The sequence below is a fragment of the Lycium ferocissimum genome, chromosome 12, assembly GCF_029784015.1.
Source record: "Lycium ferocissimum isolate CSIRO_LF1 chromosome 12, AGI_CSIRO_Lferr_CH_V1, whole genome shotgun sequence".
Classification (NCBI taxonomy): Eukaryota; Viridiplantae; Streptophyta; class Magnoliopsida; order Solanales; family Solanaceae; genus Lycium; species Lycium ferocissimum.
This window is the reverse complement of record NC_081353.1, coordinates 17782003-17799387: the sequence shown is the minus strand read 5'-3', so window position 1 is coordinate 17799387 and position 17385 is coordinate 17782003. Positions and strand designations below refer to the sequence as shown.

Below are 17385 nucleotides of genomic sequence, written 5' to 3'. Positions count from 1 at the left end.
AGGCTATAATAACATATAAGATATATTTAACTGGATAAGAGTTAAGATAATATATAGGACTAAATAAACTAAGCTAAAAAAACAAACATATAAAATAGGCTTAACTATTAAACTACATTCGGCCAAAACTAATGCAGAAAAACATGCTTAACTAAACTAGCACCAAACACATAAATGCAGATAACTTAAAACTAAAAAATGCAGAAAAAAATGAAAGGAACAAAGAATTACCTTTTGTGTGTGCAGCTGTAGAAGAGATTTGGACTTGGAAACTTCAATGTTTAACCCCAAATGCTCGCAATCACAGAACCCACACAAGAACAAGAACAGAAAATAACTTTAAAATTTAACTAAACTCAAACTCTTAAAATCTCAAAGAAAATTGCCTAGAAATGTAGGTATTTCGAGGATATGAGTGAATATGTATGAATATTCAGTCAATGTCCTTCTTCTTTTTTTCTTTCCCTCATTGAACAATGAGGACTGGGGGTCTTATTTATAGAACCCCAAAATCTTCAAACCCTAGATTGCAACCGATGTGGGACAAATCCACAAAATTAGATTTCTTCTGCACATTCGAGTATCGGAGGGTTGAGATTGAGTCAAACAAACATATCAAAGGCCAGATTCGACCCAAAAGTGATCGATCCAAAAGGTTCTTCAAGAACCAATCAAAATTCGCAATTTTAAGAAAATACAAACAAAATCCATTAAGGATTCACAGAGTTTTGATCGTTAATTGGAATAAAAAGCAAAAGCAAAGGTTACTTACGCCCTGTTTGGGATGGATTAGGTGAGAAATGGCAGAAGCATTCAAGCTTTGCCTTTCTTGGTCACACAGACCAGTAAAAGTATGATACACCTGAGACTTTGCCATTTTTGGCGATGATGATGAGGAGAGAGAAGCAGCGTTTATGGTTTGGGGAGGTGGAAGAGAGAGAGACGCGTATAGGGTGTGTAACGAAAAGTTTGGTCATTATTGCATTTTCAGCCCTTTTGACCCTTTTCTAAGCTTGGTTAGCTCATTTTGACCCAAGGGGACCGTTGACACGCTTCCTGAGGTGTCTAGTTTTGATTCAGGCTACCTTTTGTAAAATTTGTGCTTTAAGCGAAAAAGTGTTGACTAAAGTTGACTTTTGGGTAAACGGACCTTTTTTGAAAATCTATCAATTCTGAGAGGTCCGAATGATCGTTTAGAACATGTATGTACATTTGGTTTGGTTCCCAATGCACTTGGATGCATTTGGGGACTTGGATTGGGAAATTGAAATTAAGGTATCGGGGGTTGACGCCTTCAACGAGACCTCCGTTGGAAATTCTGAGGCCACGGGCTCGTTCGTAGCGTGTTTATATGTGTGTCTATGTGTATGGTATGTGAGCAAATGGCCTCAGGAATTAGTCAGAAAATTGAATTGAATTGAATTGTGAAACTTGGGTGAGTTTTCTGGTGTCTGGTACCTTTGGCGCACCAAGACACCGGCACAGGTACCGCGGGAGCAATAAACAACCCGGCGCCGGAGCGGTCCAAGCATTTTAGGCGATTGGCCTGAAGCCGATTGAGGGACACGGAAGCGGCTTTGGCCGGAGCGGTCCCAGTGTCGCCAAAGCGGGTGACGGGCAGTGTGTATAATTAATGAAGTGTCAAAAGCCTTTAGACCCTCATTTATTTTCATTTTGAAATTAGAGCTTTTGGGGACTGTTCTTGGAGATATTTTGGGAATACTTTTGGAGGTAAATCTTACTATCCCTCTTCTATTTCATTAATCCAAATCACCATAGATTCCCCCTTTCCTCTAATAATCCATTAGTAATGGAAGATGAAAGTGGGTTTTGATGAACATTTTTCTCTAGGCTCATTTTGACCCGAAGGGACCGTTGATAAGCTTCCCGAGGTGTCTAGATTTGATTCGAGCGACCTTTTGTAAAATTTGGGCTTTAAGCAAAAAGTGTTGACTAAAGTTGACTTTTGGGTAAACGGATTTTTTTTGGAAATTCGTCGATTCCGAGAGATCCGGATGATCGTTTAGAACTTTTGTGTATATTTGGTTTTGTTCCAAATGCACTCGGATGCATTTTGAGACTTGGGTTAGGAAATTGGAATTAAGATATCGGGGTTGATTCGGTCAACGAGACCTCCGTTGGAAATTCTGAGGCCACGGGCACATTCATAGTGTGTTTGTATATGTGTCTATGTGTATGGTATGTGAGCAAATGGCCTCGGGAATTAGTCAAAAAATCGGATTGAATTGTGAAACTTGGGTGAGTTTTCTAGTGTCTGGTGCCCGCTTTGGCGGCACCAACACCGCGGAAGCGGTACCGCTGGAGCAATAACCCTCTGCCTAGAGCGGTCTAAGCATTTTAGTATTTATCGAGAAGTGGTTGAGGGACCGCTCAGTGTCGCCAAAGCGGGTGACGGGCAGTGTGTATAATTAATGAAGTGTTAAAAGCCTTTATACCCTCATTTATTTTCATTTTGAAATTAGAGCTTTTGGGGACTGTTCTTGGAGATATTTTGGGAATACTTTTGGAGGTAAATCTTACTATCCCTCTTCTATTTCATTAATCCAAATCACCATAGATTCCCCCTTTCCTCTAATAATCCATTAGTAATGGAAGATGAAAGTGGGTTTTGATGAACATTTTTCTCTAGGCTTATTAATGATGAAATTGATGGGGTTTATGCTAGATGTTGATGAATCTAATTTTATTAATCATATATCTTCCATTTTTAATGTTGAATTTCGGAATCAAAGAGTTAGGGTTTATACCCAAATTGGGGGTTTTGCTTCAAATTCAAAATTGGGTAAATCTATGAGTTAATTTAGCAATTAGTGGTTGGGTTATGATCACCTAGTGCTTAATTTGATATTTTGCTTTCGAATTTCCCGTGTTGCCCTTGTGGGCCCCATTTCCCCAATTTCTAGGGTTAGGTTGACCTAGATTTCGAATATGCCTAGACTATTTTGGTTCTGAGGCTCAGCGGAAAGGCAAGGCAAAGGAGTGAGTTGTTAGTGTTTGCGGTTCGGCTATCCAGGTAGGTTATGGCTTACCCTTGGTGAGACTTCATATAGCGAAGCATATATTTAGATTATATTGTCGGAGACAGCATGTGAACCTTCGGGTATGAAGTTGGGTTGGATATTACCTTAGGTTGGGCCCTGTTATGCGTTTGGGGCTAGCCACCCCGTTGTGTTGTGATTTGATCATTCTATTGTGTAGACTTGATGCCATGAGTTGTTGATAGATATTGGGTTCTATTTTATCATCTTGATACGATGTTATTGGCGTACCCATTGTTGGTACTTGCAATTCGGATATATTGTTGGCGTACCCACTGTTGGTACTTGTGACTCGGATATATTGTTGGTGTACCCATTGTTGGTACTTGTTATAGTGAGCATGATTATTGATGTTGATACATGCATTGCACGCACTCTCATTTTTCATGATACATTGTTGAGATACTGACGATACTTGATGAAACACTTTGATGAGTAGGGCTCGGTTTTACTTGAGTGACGTGAGATGGCCAATATCCGATGTTAGTTCCGGAATCGTTGATTGAGTGAGTGCATGGACTCCGCGGGTCCCCCAGAGTGGTGCCGATGAGAACCCCCCGTGGGTAAAGATCCGGGATCCCGTCTGTCTATTGGGCAAATATCCGAGACGGGTGGCATTTAGACTTCACGAGTCATACTGGGTTGTACTACCGAGATGTTGATATTTCTGTCCGGAGTACATGTGTACACAGCATTTGCGTGGCATTGCATTGCATTCATGCACTATTGCATCACATTGCATTATGGCTTGATTTTGAGATGTTTTGGTGTTGTACTTGTGATGTTGGTTTCGGAATTGATACTTTCAGACTTGGCACATTTGGAATTAGATGCTTTACTTAGATGATGACATGTACTTGGATTCGATTACATTTGATTTATACTTGTTGGTTTGTCTGCCTATCTGCTTTATTATCTGAATTGTGTTAGCTATGCTTAGTCGGCCGATGATGCCTACCAGTACTGTTGTTTTGTACTGACCTGTACTTGATGCATTCTTTTATGGATGCAGAGTATTAGACAAGTTCCACTCTTTTCCCTCGTGATTGATTGGTGAGGCTGCTGTAGAGTCATTCCAGGGTGAACGCGATGATGGCCGCTGCTCGGATGTTATTTCCTTTACTTACTTATCTTATTCTTATTTCGAGATAGTTGTATTATGAGACTTTATCATCCTTCAGACTTGTAGTATTTAGTTATTGCTCTTGTATGAGTTAGACCAGATCTATGGGGTTGTATTTAGTATTTCCGCACTTTATCTTATATGGATTATTTGAGACTTTTTCTTATATTTATTTCTTCCGCCTTTACTTAAATTGGTTATATTGGGATAAGGGTACGCCTATCGCGGTGGGAACGATAGGTGCCCGCACGTCCTAGTAAAATAGGTCGTGACAGGGTATGTTTGGTTTGGAAAATGAGGGAATGGAGGGGGTATTGCCCTGTTATGTGTTGATCTAGGCCGGGTCATGCCCTTTTGGGTAGGGTTGGGTCTAGATTTTAAATAAGGAGGAAGGGGGCCTGGTCGTATACACATATGTAGATATACATGTGTGTATACGTATACTCATGTGTATATCTATGTATACCTGTATAGGGGGAGGGCATGCATGCAAATATTTAATAGATGGTCAAAATTAAAGTAATGTCCATTAATTGAACATTTCAATTATGACCTAATAATAACAAGTTGGCCAAATTAGGAGCTAATTTGCACGAATGACCTTAATTAAGCTAGTACCATGAATTTGGCTATTTAAAATAACGCCATAATTGACATAATCAAACAAATCAAAGGCTACTGACCTTAATTAACTTATACCAATGAATTTGGTTATTTCAATTAAGGTCATATTTGAACTAACAATTAGTCATTTCAATTATAGCCATTATTTGTCATGTAGTGATCAATTTATAGAATTAATCACAATTAAATACTCAATTAATTGTGATAAAACTCTAATAATTAAATATGTAAAAATTGAGATTTGAGGAGTAAAATTATTAATTCTTTTAATCAATCAAATTCCTTGAATTAAACAACGTAAAAATATTTGCTAATTGACAATATTCCCATTTAGACAATTAAATAAATAATTATTGTAAATTGCTTTTCTCTTGGTTAGATTTAGCAAACATATCATGATTGTTCAATAACATATAAAAATATGTAAATTAATTTCTAAATAATTTATAATATTATAGAAATTATTTTACCAAATAAAATGGTAAAATATTATCTGAATAATTTTTATAAAATCATTTTGACTTCTAAAAATACACATTTCACTCTGTTTAGTATCCAAGGACTCTGGGTAATTAAAATAAATTATGACATGTCTAAAATTAGGGGTCAATAAGCATTACATTATCAGTAATGAGTCTACCAGAAACAAATCCACTCTAATTCTCAAAATAATATAAGGTAATAAAGAATTAAGCCTATTAGCCATAATTTTAGAAATGATCTTATTGGTACAATTACTTAAGATAATAGGTCTAAGGTCTGCAAAGGTAATAGTTTACTCAATTTTAGAAATTAGAGCTAAACAAGTATAAGAATAATACTTAGTCAGAGTTTCCAAAAACGAAGTCTTGAACAAAAGCAAGTATATCAAATTTAACAATATCCTAGCAAAATTTGAAGAACATATCATTGAATCCATCTGGGCCTAGAGAAATGTCAATATTCATATTGAAAACATCTTGTTTGATTTCATCCTCTTGTGGAACCTTTGTAAGTGTGTCATTTTCAGCATCGGTGATTATCATTGGCATTTGGTTCAACATATTGTTGTCAACTTCAGGATGGTTCAGGTTGAATTGTCTCTTGAAATACTTGACTACAGCCTTGTTGATGTTGTTTTCCTTTTGGATCCATTTGCCCTTCTGAATTTTAATTATATAAATTTGAAGCCTCTTACTTCTGTTTTTAAGGACACTGTGAAAGTACTTGGTGTTTTTATCTCCATTTTTGAATCATTTCAATTTAGTCTTTTGTTTAAGTATTGAATTTTGGATACTGAGCCATCTCACATATTCAGCATAGCCTCAATTTAGATTTTCCCTACCTTGTTCACCATTTTGTTCCATATCTAAGCTCTCTAGAGTTTGAATCTTAGCTTCCCAAGTTTGAACATGTTCAAAAGCATCACCAATGTTGGTCCTGGACCATGAACTTAGTACTCTACTAAGTCTTTTCAGTTTACTCTGCAGGATCCATATGGGATTACCTCTAATATGTTCACTCCAAATGGTTTGGACAATTTCCAGGAAATCAGCTTGCTTAATCTAGAAATTTCAAGTACTCTATGCTGCTTCCTTGATCATTATAGCATTTGAGCAATACAGGTCTATGATCAAACCCAGATCTAGAGAGGTGTCTTACTGAGTTATGAGGAAACAACTGTGTCCATTCATCATTTATAAGGATTCTGTCTAACCTTTTCCATACTCTCTTACTATGGGGGAAATTGTTGCACCATGTGTATCTTGGACCACTAAAGCCAATGGCACTGAGATTACTGTCTTCCATACAAGTAATAAAATACATGCTCTTATGAGTTCTGTGAGGCCTACCACCCAACTTCTCATCCGGATCCATAATCACATTGAATTCACCTCCCATGCACCGTGGACCATCAATGAAGTTATTCATGTCAATAATACTCTCCCAAAGTACTTCCCTTTCCGCAGAAGTACATTTAGCATAAACAGTTGTAACATATGTCCTTTTGTCGGTAGGGGTATTCTTGAGCTTCAAAGTAGTTTGTTGGTCATTGTTAACCAAGATATCACTACGATCAAAATCTTTCCAAAAATACCAATTTTAACCATTAGTATTAGCTTGACAATGATGAAACCTCAAATATCTTTTGTAACCATTGATTTTGTTCATATCACTAAAAGGCTCTGAGATTGCGACAAAAGTCAATTTGTTGATGTTGATAAAAGTTCTTAGTCTATGTATTGACTTTTTGGTCCTCACCCCTTTATATTCCAAAATATTGCACTAATCATGGATAGTAGGGGGAGGGACACTTTGTCTCTTGTTTCTTTCATGTTTGTGATGCAGTTTGCTTGACATTGGTCTTCCTTATTTTTTTCTGTTTCTACTTCTTCCTCTTGTATCAGAATAAATTTTTCCTTTTTTCCTGACTTTGAGCAGTGTCTTGATAATCACCTTTGTTTTCTCTGGAACCATTGGAGTCAACTGAGAGAGCATGGTTTCTACCAAAAATTCTGCTTTATTGTTTGCCTCTTTTACTGGTTTCAGTGTTTTTGTTCCTCCTTTGATTTTGGATCTTGGTCTGCTTGATATCTCCTTCTTGATTCTGTGAAGTGTCTTCCTCCTATTGAATCTTGTTTTTCTCTTGTCTTCCCCTCATTTATTTGTTCAACTTAGCATCGCACACCACTTCTATTAAGTAAATTACACGCATCTTTATACTATTTACCAGTTCATTCAAATATTGAATCAAGTTCTTAGTTTTCATTTCAAGAAGTGTTAACATTAGTGTGTCAATAGTAGTTATCAGTCCAAACTTAACGTAAGCTCCAATTGTGTTTTATCTCTGAATTCTTAATATGATCTATTTGCAGTGATTGCTTAGTCGTTTTTATTATAGCGTAGTTGAGTACAAGCAGACAACTCCAAATGGAATTACTCATTTCTTTTCTCTTACCCTACAAAATTTTTTGTTTAATTTCAATAGATTCATATAATTTTGTGAATAGATTGGACCAATTAAATTAGACCAAATGAAAAAATCTTCAATGAGGCAACCTAATGTTAATAATCTGAGGTGCTTAGTTGTTTAAATGAAGAACAAGATGAATGAAAAGTCATCCCAATTTTTTATATACAACATAATATAGTTTATTTATTTAAAGATAACAATTTTGCAAAGTAATAATCCCAAAACAAGAAAAGAAAAGAAACAAACCTATACTATAGATTCATAAAGGACAAATTTACATGCAAACAAAAATTAAGTAACTTCATTTTCTATCTCTTATTTTTCTTGTTTTTCTTTTTGTTCTTTTTTTGTAGTAACCCCACATGGTGGTTCAATTGATCCTCCACCATGATCAAAAAAAAAAATCATACACCCAAATAGTCATGCAATATGCATCCAAGAAAATCAAAACTTCCCATGTTATGATGAGTTGATCAAAAAACCCCTAAACAATTGAAATATTTTGAATCTTATCTTGAAGTATGCATATTGTATTTCTTCAGCCCAGTTGTTAACGGCAAGAAGGCAGAGAGAGTTAGTAAATCACCTTTCTCTTTTACTTCATCAATCCTCTCTACTGCTTCTTTTATATCCCATCTCTTCTCCACATCAACCTCACAACAACTTAGTCCAATCTTCAAAAGCTTCATCATTTCACTCTCACAGTCTTTTGTTCCTTTCATCTCTTTATCAAACACCTCTTTTTCTTCTGATGAGTCCTCTCCAAGAATAGAGTTAACCCAAAATGCTAAATCATCCGTGTCTTGAGTTCCCTTACCTAAAAGATTGGAAGGGAATTTTCCAGTCAAGATCTCTAGGATTAACATACCAAGTGTCCAAACATCAGTTTTCCTGTTGATTTTCCCTGATTGTTTCAACTCTGGTGCTTTGTATGAGATCATGTGTTCATGAGCATGTTCTACATTTACCACTGGTAGTAAAGCATAGTCTGTGAGAACTGGTTCAAAGGTTTCTGTTAGAAGCACATTTGAAGACTTGAGGTGACCATGAGGTCTTTGTCAAGCTTGGTAGCTCATTATAGAGGTACAAAATTCCTTTGCTTACTCCTTTGACAATTTTCAAACGAGTTGGCCAATCTAGACTTTGGTTCCCACGTGATTTGCTATTACCTGAAAAATAACAATGTGCAGAGCATGAATCAACTATATAATGTACTAAAATGTCTTTTGAATCTTGTGGTTATAAACTTGTCATGTAGGATATTTGAAATGCCGACTTACTAAATATGGAAGGCACTCTTTTTAGGACAGACCAAAAAGAAAGTAAGACGCTTAAAATTGGGACATAGGAAATATAAATTAGAAGAAATATAAAGTAAGATAGATACCATGAAGATAAACTGCAAGGCTGACATTGTTGACATACTCAAAGACCAGAAGTTTCTCTTCCTTTCTATAATAGAAAGCCAGAACAGGAAGCAAGTTCTTATGACTCAATCTTCCAAGCCTTCTCATATGTTCATGGAAATCTTCCTTGCCAACTTTGTTCATATGTCTAAACCTCTTAACAACCATGATAGGACCAGTACTAAGTGCAGCTTTGTAAGTTGAACCAAATACCCCACTTCCCAAAACTTCAGCAGAGGCTTTCAACAAATCAGGCAAGTCAAATTTCTCAATGTCATCTTTCAAGAAGAGAAGCTTTTGTCCTGCAACTTCAGCTCTCTTGACATCACTAGAACGATCAGGAGATGATAATGCCGCAACTTGGCCTTGTTCCATTTTGTTTAGATGATCATGAGATGAAGGGATTAGTTTTTGGTCTTGAGTGGTTGGTGAACCACTTGATGATCCTCCTAATACTACTTCCTGTTGTGGATTTTTCTTGCGACGGTTTATGAGTATAAACACAACAATACCTATCACAACAATTACCACAACCACAATAAGGGCAATCTTCCAACTAGATGATGAAGATGATGATGATGATGGTGATGATGATGATTCTTGTTTTTTTTGTTCCTCCTCACTGCATGATTTTGATAAAGGTGGGCCACAAAGACCATCATTGCCTGTTTTATAAGAACAATAAGAAAACTCATTTTTGTTACCTAATCTGTGCTCAAAACAATAAACATCATTAGTAAAACAATGTTCACACAGCGAAACAATATTTTTAATAAATCGAGAAAACAAAATGACAAAAAAAAGTATCCAACACCATAGAATTCACTTTCACCTTGCTCTTTCCTAGGCTTTGCCTTAGTTTTCAACTACTGAAAAATTATAGATTTTTATATCTCCTCTCTCTCTTGCATACTGCATCATTTTTCAAAAGCAAAACATAAGTGTCCAGTGTGATTTACTACCGCCATTTTAGTTTGTTGAAGTTCTGCAATTTGCATTGCCACTATTGCAGAATAGTTTTCATTCTATACTAGGAGGAATTAATCCATTAACCTTGGCAACTGTGAGGGGATTAGATTTATTAAAGACACACAAGAAACTTGTGGGCTCGGAAATTTCCGTTTCATCTACTTTCTGTTCTTAACGTTGTTTCTGGCTTTTTTATTGTTTAAAAAAAACTAGTTTTACTAAAATACTGGTTTGAACACTTAGAGATAACAAGTTACAATATAGAAAAGCACTTATGTTCATTTAATATATCTCTGCTTTTTATGTAAATATTGGTGGTCGAAGATAATTTTCTTCAATTGTTCCTGCTAGATGGCGATCTCATATTCTTTTTTACGAAGTTCTTGTTATAATCTTTTGTTTTTTATCTTGTATGCAAAATATTGGTGATCGAAGATAATTCTCATCAATTGTTCCTACCAGTTGACGATCTCATATAATTATATTCCTTTTTACATAGCTCTTGATATAATCTCTATTTTTTTTTTAATCTTGTATGCAAATCTTTAGAAATATTGTCTGGTTGTGAAATTCAAACAACATGATGATATAGGATTGCAAAACAACATAGTATCCGATGTATACATATCTACTTAATTAGGAGATCATAATCATAAACAAAGTGTTTTTATGGACAAAAAATGAGGAGATGTTTTATTTTAAGAAAACAATTAGAGAATGTTAACACGATAATGAAGCAACGACATCTAGTTAACAAACTTTTTAAGAAAAACTATTGATTTCTAATCTTTTTACAGGAAGTGATGTGTCAGATACATTAGCTACCAATAACATAATCATTGTAAAACTTCGAAAAAAAAAAAAATTAAACGTAATTGCACAATGTAAATATCTTTTCATCTCATTGAGAAAATAAATATCTTTTCATCTCATTGAGAAAATATATGATGGTGATGCTTGTCTATTAATTAAGGAAGAAATAGGAGGTAAGATGTTATCTCTCTTAATTAAATAATATATCTTTCTCCATAAGACCATCAACATATGTTTTCAAAATTGATTTTAATTTTAGATGCCAATGTTCATGGACATGCGTTTGCATAAGAACAAACTGGAAGACGTTTGCATTAAAAGATGAAGGCTGCAAATAATTTACTGAATACTTTTTATGGTCATTTTTTCAAATACTAAAAAACGAAGTACCATATAAATGAGGAAAATAAGCACAAATAAAAGTAATAAGTAAAACTTACAAAGACAAGAGGGAGAGTACGTACCATAAAAAGAAGGAAAAGTTAGTTTTGAATAGGAAGGAGGAATTGGACCCTCAAACTTATTGTTTCTAATATTCAAGTCCTTGAGTTTTGGCAATTCACCGATTATGGGAGGGAGTTGTCCTGTAAATTGATTATCTGATAGGTCAAGTTTCTTTAAATTATTCATCCCTTCAAAGATCTTGCCATCAATTGGCCCAGAGAACTTGTTTTTTGAGAAATAAGCACTCTTTAATAAAGGGAGTTTATTTAAAGTTGGCAAAGATCCGTCAAATTTATTATCTCCCACACTTATGCTTCTCAAATTTGTCAAGTCTTTAAGTATGTCCAAATCAATAGTACCACTTAGGCCAAGATTTTCAAGATTCAAACCCATAACCTTTCCATGTTCGCAAAAAATATTCTTCCAATTAGGTACGTTGTTCTCATCTTTGCAAGGTGGTGTACTTGTATTCCATGATGAAAACGGATCACCATCGAACTTCAAAGATTGACGAAACTTGAGTAGAACATCAGTCTCTGATAATTTTCCCTCTGATGGTATTGTCACAAATGCTAATGTAGACATAATCAAAAGGAGGAGGACATGCTTATTGTTTTTGTTTTTGTTTTTATTTTTGTAGGTTTTTTGTGTAGTTTGTGCCATGATTGCATAGAGATCGAAGAGAGAGAGTTGGCTTTAATTAATTTTCTTTTTCTTTTTTTTAACTTTTTTCTGGTGCGCGCACTTGCAGGTGCGCGCCCTCTCAAAGGGCTCCTACAAATGAAAGAATGCTACCTTTATGGAGTAATTTTGAGGCCAAAAGAAAGGTGGAAGAAGAAGAATGTTTTGTGTTGCATGCAAGGAGAGACAAGACAATGAGTTTGAGAGTTAGTTGGAAAAATGGACAAATGTGAAGTGGGGAATGTCAAGTTGACATAGTCCTCTCTTTCTTTGTTAATTCCCTCAGAAAACTACGCTTTACCCTTTGAATTCTCTTTGAATGAGGTTCTCCTTGGAGTTCTTTTAAAAAAAAAAAAAAAAAAAAAAAAAAATGAGATTGCGTTGACTAACAAGTTTAAAGAACTTTTATATTATGGTATATCTTAACATGTTGTAGTAAATTATCTTATTTACTATTAAAATTGTTATTCCCACTTATTGTTTAATTACCCGTAAAAACTTTTTAGATGACTTAATAGTACTACAACAACAATTATTCTTACTATTACTTAGCCTCAAACAGATTGGAGTTGTATTATGAGGATTCATCACGAAATAGCTAGTTTTACACTGATTACCGCCTACAGTAATCCTCATCCTTTATCCGACTTCATTTGTAAGTTTGACACAGTTTCAAGTGTATTGTCTCATATAAATCATATATTTTTTGCACTTAAATATTTAAACATTGATAAGATCTGAACAAAACTAAAGATGTACAAAAAAAAAAAAAAAACAGTTCTCCCTTTGATTCATTTTGTTTGTCGATGTTTAACTAGGCACCAAATTTTATTTTATTTTTCAAAAAAAAAAAGATGACTTTTAACAAATGCTACAAAGTACCGTTAGACCATGACTAAACATGCCATGATATTTTTGTAACGGTAAGTACGGGTGTTCATGGTTCAGTTTGGTGCAGTTTTTGCTTAAAAGAAAATCAAACTAATTAAGTCAATTTTTTTAAAATGTTTAACAAAAATCAAACCAAATATAATAATATATATTTATCGTTCTTGGTTTTGTCGATTTTTGTCGGTTTGAATTGTTTTGGTGGTTTTTTCATCTCTATTTAAGGTTTTGAACGCTAAAGTCAGGAAGAATTTTGGGTACCAAAATCTTAAAATTTTTGGTCCCGAGGTTGAACAAAGAAGAAGAAGAATGGAAATGTCAAAAAAACCAACAACATACCCAGTGAAATCCCACATAGTGGGGTCTGGAGAGGGTAAAATGTACGCTGGCCTTACCTTGGGAGGTAAAGAGGCTGTTTCCGATAGACCCACGACACAAAGAAAAGTAGTTCAAAGCAGTATAAAAGACATGAAAAATACAGTAAAAAGCATGAAAAAGTTGTCTATAAAATAAAGAAGCATTAACTACCACATAATAATACGATAATTGAAGTACAAAAAACAACGGATAGCAGCAGAAGTCGAAGGACAGAAAAACTACAAGAATAAAACTACGACTAAGTAGGACAATGCTCGACTACCTGCTAGACTTCTACCCTAATCCGTGTCCTCTATACCCTCCTATCTAAGGTCATATACTCGATAAGCTGGACCTGCGCCATATCCTGTCTAATCACCTCTCCTCAATACTTCTTCGGCCCACCTCTGCCTCTCCTAAAACCATGCCCACCCAACCTCTCACACCTCCGCACTAGGGCATCCGTGCATCTCCTCTGCACATGCCTGAACCATCTTAGCCTCGATTCCCGCATCTTATCCTCCACCGCGGCCGCTCCCACCTTGTCCCCGATCTCTTCATTTTTAATCCTATCCCTTCTAGTATGCCCACACATCCATCGTAGCATCCTCATCTCCGCAACCTTCATCTTCTGAATGTGAGAGTTCTTGACTGGACAACACTCCGCCCTATACAACACAGTCGGTCTAACCACCACTCTGTAAAACTTTCCTTTTAAGTTTTGGCGGCACCTTCTTATCACATAAGACTCTGGATGCAAGTCTCCATTTCATCCACCTGCACCAATATGGTGTGTGAAATCCTCGTCAATCTCACCATTTCCTTGGATCATAAACCCGAGATACTTGAAACTTCCTTTCCGTTGGATGACCTGAGTATCAAGCCTCACGTCCACGCCAACCTCATGAGATATGCTCCTGAACTTACACTCCGAGTATTCTGTCTTGGTCCTACTCAACGTGAACCCTTTAGACTCCAGAGTCTGTGTCCAAACCTCCAGCTTAGTGTTAACTCCCCTACAAGTCTCATCAATCAGAACAATGTCATCCGCGAATAACAAACACCACGGCACCTCACCTTGGATTTGTTGCGTCAGTCCATCCATCACCAAGGAAAATAGAAATGGGCTAAGAGCTGATCCCTGGTGCAACCCATCTCCACTGAGAAGTGCTCCGAGTCTCCTCCCACTATCCTTACCCTGGTCTTGGCTCCATCATACATGTCTTCGATCACTTGAGTGTATGCCACAGGTACCCCTTTAGCCTCCAAGTATCTCCATAGAACCTCCCTTGGAATTTTGTCATATGACTTCTCAAGGTCAATGAACACCATAGCGGTGTCCCTCTTCCTCTCCCTATGAATGACTTCCGTAGCCGAACGCCCCGATATTAAACTAAACTGGTTCTCGTAGATAGACACTTCTCTCCTTACCCTCATCTCCATCACCCTCTCCCAAAACTTCATGGTGTGGTTTAGCGGTTTGATGCCCCTATAGTTATAGCAACTCTGAATGTCACTCTTGTTCTTGTACAAAGGAATCATTATACTCCACCCCCATTTCTCGGGCATCTTCGATGAAAATGACATTAAACAACCCAGTCAGCCACTCCAAACCTGTCCTGCCTGCGTTCTTCCAAAAGTTTATTGGGATCTCGTCAGGCCCGAGTGCTCTTCCCCTACGCATCCTGCGAACAACCCCCTTCACCTTCTCGACCTTTATACTCCTACGATACCCAAAATAGCGACACTTATCGGAGTGCTCCGAATCTCCCAACACAATGTCTTTATCCTCTTCTTCGTTCAAGAGTTTATAGAAGTATGACTGTCATCTCTGTCTAATGAGAGCATCCTCCGCCAGTGTTTTTCCGTCCTTGTCCTTGATGCACTTCACTTGATCCAGGTCACGAGCCCTCCTCTCTCTTGCCTTGGCTAGCCTGTACAGCTTCTTGTCCCCGCCTTTGTCCTTTAGTTCTTTATACAAGGGTTCAAAAGCTATCGTTTTTATGGCCATAACTGCAAGCTTTGCCTCTTTCCTCGCAATCTTATATCTCTCTATATTTGTTCGTTTCTCCTCCTCATCCTTTCTCTCTACCAACTTCACATACACCACCTTTTTTGCTTCTACCCTTCTTGGACTTCTCCATTCCACCTCCAGTCCCCTCGATGCCCACCACGGCTACCTCGCGAGACCTCCAGCACCTCTCTAGCTACTTCTCTAATGCAACTGGCCGCCCTATCCCACATACTGTTCATGTCCCCACTACTGTCCCAAGCCCCCCATAGCCATGAACTTCTCCCCCATCTCCTGGGCACTAGTCATAGTCAAACTCCCCCATTTGATCCTTGGCCTGTCATCCACGACCCTCTTCCTCCTCTTCCTCTTGATATCCAAATCCATCACCAAAAGCTTATGTTGGGTCGTAAGGTTCTCACTCGGAATAACCTTGTGGTCCTTACAAATACCTTTATCATACTTCCTAAGGAGCAAAAAGTCTATTTGAGTCTTTGCCACCGAATTACGGAAGGTAACCAAGTGATCTTCCTTCTTCGGGATACTCGAATTAGCTACCACCAATTCAAAAGCTTTCGCGAAATCCAATGGAGAGACTCCTCCTCCGTTCCTGTCCCCGAAGCCGAAACCTCCTTGCACATTGTCATAACCCCCTGGAATAGATCTTACGTGTCCATTGAAATCTCCTTCTATAAATAACTTCTCAATGGGTGGTAGACCTCCCACCACCTCATCCAAATCCTCCCAAAAGCGCTTCTTATCCACCTCGTCCAAGCCTGCTTGCAAGACTAGAAATGTCAGCCAAAGAAAAATAGATAAAGAAGGAAAAGGACTATACGTAAGTTGAAACAAATAGAAACATAAAATACCATGTTATAAATAGAAATATCAAACTATTTTTGAAGCAACAATTAAGATAAAATACAAATAGTTCTACAAAAGCATGATAGAACGACAAACACATCCATAGAATTCTCCTCGAATTCACTGCTTAAAGTCCAAGGATGTAGTCCCAATTGTCCTGTTAGTTTTGCATACCATTGAATGTTAAATTTTCTTTCTAATAGAATCAAGAAATTGGAGATAAAAATCAATACTTGTATGTTAATTGTTGCTTCCTTTGTCTTGAATTTTCTTAGTATTAGTTTTTCTCTTTTCATCCCAAACTATAAGAGTGCAAGCGTTAAGTATCTTTGCATGTTCAATGCAAGAAACTTTCAAAACTGAAACGCAGGATTAGTGCAAAGAATGAAAATTTTCGAGACTATGAGCACCTGAACCATTCAGTGTAAAACTTAAGGGTACATATAGAATTATAAATTATGTGTGTGTAAATATTATCGGTTTTTCGGCTTTTATTTGCTTAAACCAGACTAAATCAAATACTCTCAGCTTTTTATAATTCGATACCAAGCCATAAGAAAGAACGGTTTATCAAGTCAGTTTGGTTTCGTTTTTAATTTTGGTGCGATTTTTCGATTTTCTTTGGATACCTCAGGTGTAAAGAAAAAAAAAAAGTTTAATGTGACAGATTTCTAGATATAGAAAGGTATCACTTTTTCTTAAACACAATAAAAAAATAGAATGTCATGTAAAATAAAATCGAGAAAGCCATTCATCTTGTGAGACGGGTGGAGCAGTACTATAGGGAAAGTAAGAGGGACTTACACATGGTGGTCATCGACTTAGAGAAGGCATACGATAAAGTCCCAAGGGAGGTTTTACAGTAATGCTTGGAGGCTAGAGGTGTACCTGTGGTGTACACTAGCTAGGGTGATTAAGGACATGTATGATAGAGCTAAGACACGGATAAAGACAGTTGGAGGAGATTCTGAACACTTTCCAGTTGTGATGGGGTTGCACTAGGGATCAGCTCTTAGCCTGTTTTTATTTGTCTTGGTGATGGTTAAATTGACATGAAAAATCCAAGTTGAGGTGCCATGGTGTTTGTTATTTGCAGATGACATAATTCTAATTGACGAGACTCGCGACGGAGCTAACGCTAAGCTAGAGGTTTGGAGACAAACTTCGGAGTCTAAAGGGTTCAAGTTGAGCGA

General features: G+C 36.8%; 2 protein-coding genes across 2 annotated transcripts; both read right to left on the bottom strand.

Moving 5' to 3' along the window:
* Nucleotides 1-8620: 8620 nt before the first annotated feature.
* On the bottom strand, nucleotides 8621-12261 carry LOC132039985 (pollen receptor-like kinase 4). The gene is made up of 3 exons (XM_059430579.1): nucleotides 11412-12261; nucleotides 9147-9830; nucleotides 8621-8928 (listed from the first exon to the last, which is right to left on the bottom strand). The coding sequence occupies exons 1-3, from the start codon at nucleotides 12052-12054 to the stop codon at nucleotides 8762-8764; spliced, it is 1494 nt and encodes a 497-aa protein (XP_059286562.1). The 5' UTR covers nucleotides 12055-12261; the 3' UTR covers nucleotides 8621-8761.
* A 3316-nt stretch (nucleotides 12262-15577) lies between these two features.
* LOC132039087 (uncharacterized) lies at nucleotides 15578-17009 on the bottom strand. The gene is made up of 2 exons (XM_059429632.1): nucleotides 16997-17009; nucleotides 15578-16104 (listed from the first exon to the last, which is right to left on the bottom strand). Exons 1-2 carry the CDS (start codon nucleotides 17007-17009, stop codon nucleotides 15578-15580), a joined length of 540 nt encoding a protein of 179 aa, XP_059285615.1.
* Nucleotides 17010-17385: the final 376 nt, after the last annotated feature.